We start from the raw sequence: 4,066 nt of genomic DNA, 5'->3' as shown, positions 1-4,066 counted from the left end.
CATCTTAATTTTGGATACTCCAGGTCACCACCTCTCTGGGCCAGAACATCCTGGTCTTCCCTTCTCATGTGCTGGTCTTCCCTGGAAAGCTGAAGACTAGGCTGGTCTTGGCTCTTCTCTACTGAGACTCAGAAATCTCAGCATCCCACTTAAGTAACATGGATGCCCACACAGCCTCCATAAGAAGTCTCTTAGTAAAACACCCCAAGTCAGGTCTTTTTATCATGCCTTCAACAAAAGATGGGTCACCAAAATGTTTCTACCCCCAACACTAAATACTAATAGAAAATTAACACAAAAATTTAAAAATGTTATTGGTATTCTGCTTCCTACCTAGATATTTATTCATTGGAAGACATTATTTAGAAAAGAACCAGTAATAAGTTTTATACTGCCGAATTTGAAAAATAGTGCCACTGGGTTAAAAAAAAAAAAATCACTTAACAAAGTTTGGGGCACATTTGTTAATAGTATGTGATTACCTTGTCAACACTGAATAGCAACCACAACACCATAAATGTGCCTTACCCCATTATGGCGGCATAGTTGCCTTCAGGTTTGGTATCATCCAATGTGTAGGCAACTGGAGCTTCCTCTCCATCAATAATCATGGTTCCACAGTAATCTTAGAGAACAGCAAAATGGAAGAGCATATTCATCACTCTATCAAACTATCCATTGCAGATATAATGAAGTGCATGTTTTTAAACTTGAGAAGCCCAAAGGCCAAATATAGCATGTCATACTCCAAACATATGAAGGCAAACCAAACTGATGTCAAAGGAGGGCTAAGTAGCCAGCATTTTTTGAAAAAAATCAAACCATAAGCTCTTTTCTGCAAAGAATAAAGCATATGATATTGGGAATTCATCTAGGTCACCATTTAATGAACACTGGTTTTCCTTGCAGTTAATACTTGGGCTTCCTGTTTTCTCTTTCATAAGAAATCAGAATAAATCCAAAGATGTATAAAGGAAATACCAGTTCATTACTGTAAAAAAGAAGAGACTGAACACTGACATTTTATGAGAAGTCACTTATTCTAAGTAGTTCTATATTATCTGGAGGCAGTGTTTAGAGGAAAATTTATAGCACTAAATGCCCACAAGAGAAAACAGGGAAGATCTAAAATTGACACTTAAAAGAACTATAGAAGCAAGAGCAAACACATTCAAAAGCTAGCACAAGACAAGAAATAACTAAGATCAGAGCAGAACTGAAGGAGATAGAGACACAAAAAGCCCTCCAAAAAATCAATGAATCCAGGAGCTGTTTTTTTGAAAAGATCAACAAAATAGATAGCCCACTAGCCAGACTAATCAAGAATAAAAGAGAGAAGAAGCAAATAGATGTAACAAAAAATGATAAAGGGGATATTACCACCGATCCCACAGAAATACAAACTACCATCAAAGAATACCATAAACACCTCTACGCAAATAAACCAGAAAACCTAGAAGAAATGGATAAATTCCTGGACACATACACCGTCCCAAGACTAAACCAGGAGGAATAGAAAAATAACAAGTTCTGAAATTGAGGCAATAATTAATAGCCTACCAACCAAAAAAAGCCCAGGACCAGACAGATTCACAGTCGAATTCTACCAGAGGTACAAAAAGGAGCTGGTACCATTCCTTCTGAAACTATTCCAAACAATAGAAAAAGAGGGACCCCTCCCTAACTCATTTTATGAGGCCAGCACCATCCTGATACCAAAGCCTGGCAGACACACAACAAATAAAGACAATTTTAGACCAATATCCCTGATGAACATCGATGCGAAAATCCTCAATAAAATACTAGCAAACTGAATCCAGCAGTACATAAAAAAGCTTATCCACCATGATCAAAGCGACTTCCTCCCCGGGATGCAAGGCTGGTTCAACATACGCAAATCAATAAACATAATCCATCACGTAAACAGAACCAATGACAAAAACCACATCATTATCTCAATAGATGCAGAAAAGGCCTTCGATAAAATTCAACAGCGCTTCATGCTAAAATCTCTCAATAAACTAGGTACTGATGGAACGTATCTCAAAATAATAAGAACTATTTATGACAAACCCACAGCCAATATCATACTGAATGAGCAAAACCTGGAAGCATTCCCTTTGAAAATTGGCACAAGACAAGGATGCCCTCTCTCACCACTCCTATTCAATATAGTATTGGAAGCTCTGGCCAGGGCAATCAGGCAAGAGAAAGAAATAAAGTATCCAAATAGGAAGAGAGGAAGTCAAATTGTCTCTGTTTGCAGATGACATGATTGTATACTTATCATCCGGAGGCAGAGCAGAGAGGACATGTATAACTAAAATTCATAGAATCCCAAACCCTCATTTCAAACATGCCCTCCAAAGACTCATTCCCCCGTCAAGAACAACTGGAGAAACAATTGCAGCTTATCCTAGATAAGAGTGTCTTCCTCAGTTCCCTCCTGAACAAAATACAGGCACACCTCAAAGATAATGTGGGCTTCATTTCAGATAAAGGAAATAAAGTGAATATAGTAATAAAGCAAATTGTGTCAAAGAAATTGCTTGGTTTCCCAGTGCATATAAGTTATATCTACACTACACTGTAGTCTATTAAGTGTGTAATAGAATTATGTCTAAAATATGTACATAATTTAAACATACTTTATTACTAAAAAAGCTAACAATCATCTGAGCCTTGAGTGAGTTGTAATCTTGTTGCTGGTGGAGGGGCTTGCTTCTATGTTGATGGCTGCTGACTGATCAGGGTGGTGGCTGCTGAAGGTTGGTGTGGCTGTGGCAATTTTAAAAAAGAAGACAACAATGAAGTGTGCCACATCAATTGACTCTTTTTTTTAAGAAAAATTTCTCTGGAGCCTGTGATGCTGTCTGATAGCATTTCACCCACGGTAGAACTTCTTTCAAAATTGGAGTCAATCCTCTCCAACCCTGTCACTGCTTTATCAACTAAATTTATGTAATATTCTAAATCCTTTCTTGTCATTTCAACAATGTTCACAGCATCTTCACCAGGAGGAGTTTCCATCTCAAGAAACCACGTTCTTTGCACATCCACAAGAAGCAACTTCCCCATTCAAGTTTTGTCATGAGATGGCAGCAATTCACTCACATCTTCAGGTTCCACTTATGATTCTAATTCTCTTGCTATTTCCACCATATCTGCAGTTACTTCCTCCACTGAAGTCTTGAACCCCTCAAAGTCGCTCATGAGGATTGGAATCAACTTCTTTCAAACTCCTATTAATGTTGATATATTGACTTCCTTCCATGAATCACGAATGTTTTTAATGGCATTGACAATAGTGAACTCTTTCCAGAAGGTTTTCAATTTACTTTGCCCAGATCCATCAGACAGGCAGGAGGACTGTAAGGCAGGTATAGCCTTACAAAATGTATTTCTTAAATAATAAGACTTGAAAGTTGAAATTACTCCTTGATCCATGGGCTGCAGAATGGACATTATGTTAGCAGGCATGAAAACAACAATAATCTCCTTTTACATCTCCATCAGAGCCCTTGGGTGACCAGGTGCATTGTCCATGAACAGTAACATTTTGAGGAATCTTTTTTCTTCTTAGCAATAGGTCTCAAGAGTGGGCTTAAAATATTCAGTAAACCATGCTATAAATAAACAGGCTGTCATTCAGGCTTTGTTGCTGTTTGATAGCATTTATAGACCACAGGCAGAGTAGACTTAGCATAATTATTAAGGATCCTAGAATTTCCTGAATGGTAAGTGGACATTGACTTCAACTTAAAGTCCCAGCTGCATTAACTCCTAACAACAGAGACAGCCTGTCCTTTGAAGCTTTGAGGCCAGGTACTGACTTCCTTTCTCTAGCTATGAAGGTCCTAGATGGCATTTTCTTCCAATATAACGCTGTTTGGTCTACATCAAAAAACTTTTGTTTCCGGTCGGGTGTGGTGGCTCTTGCCTATAATCCTAGCACTTTGGGAGGCTGAGGCGGGTGGATCACTTGAGGTCAGGAGTTCAAGACCAGCCTGGCCAACATGGTGAAACCCCGTCTCTACTAAAAATACAAATATTAGATGGGTGTGGT

At 38.5% G+C, this 4,066-nt stretch overlaps 1 protein-coding gene across 2 annotated transcripts in view; it reads right to left on the bottom strand.

Annotated features, from left to right (window-relative positions):
- The window catches only part of MAOB (monoamine oxidase B), a 130,854-nt gene that overhangs the window by 25,263 nt on the left and 101,525 nt on the right, over positions 1–4,066 (bottom strand). For both annotated transcript variants that reach the window (XM_012001604.1, XM_012001605.1), the window contains one exon: positions 529–625. In XM_012001604.1, coding sequence (XP_011856994.1) covers positions 529–625 — 97 coding nt within the window. The remainder of the gene's footprint in view (positions 1–528; positions 626–4,066) is intronic.

The sequence above is a fragment of the Mandrillus leucophaeus genome, unplaced genomic scaffold (assembly GCF_000951045.1).
Source record: "Mandrillus leucophaeus isolate KB7577 unplaced genomic scaffold, Mleu.le_1.0 Scaffold666, whole genome shotgun sequence".
Lineage (NCBI taxonomy): Eukaryota > Metazoa > Chordata > Mammalia > Primates > Cercopithecidae > Mandrillus > Mandrillus leucophaeus.
The sequence above is the reverse complement of the archived record's forward strand: the minus strand, read 5'-3'. Positions and strand labels throughout refer to the sequence as shown.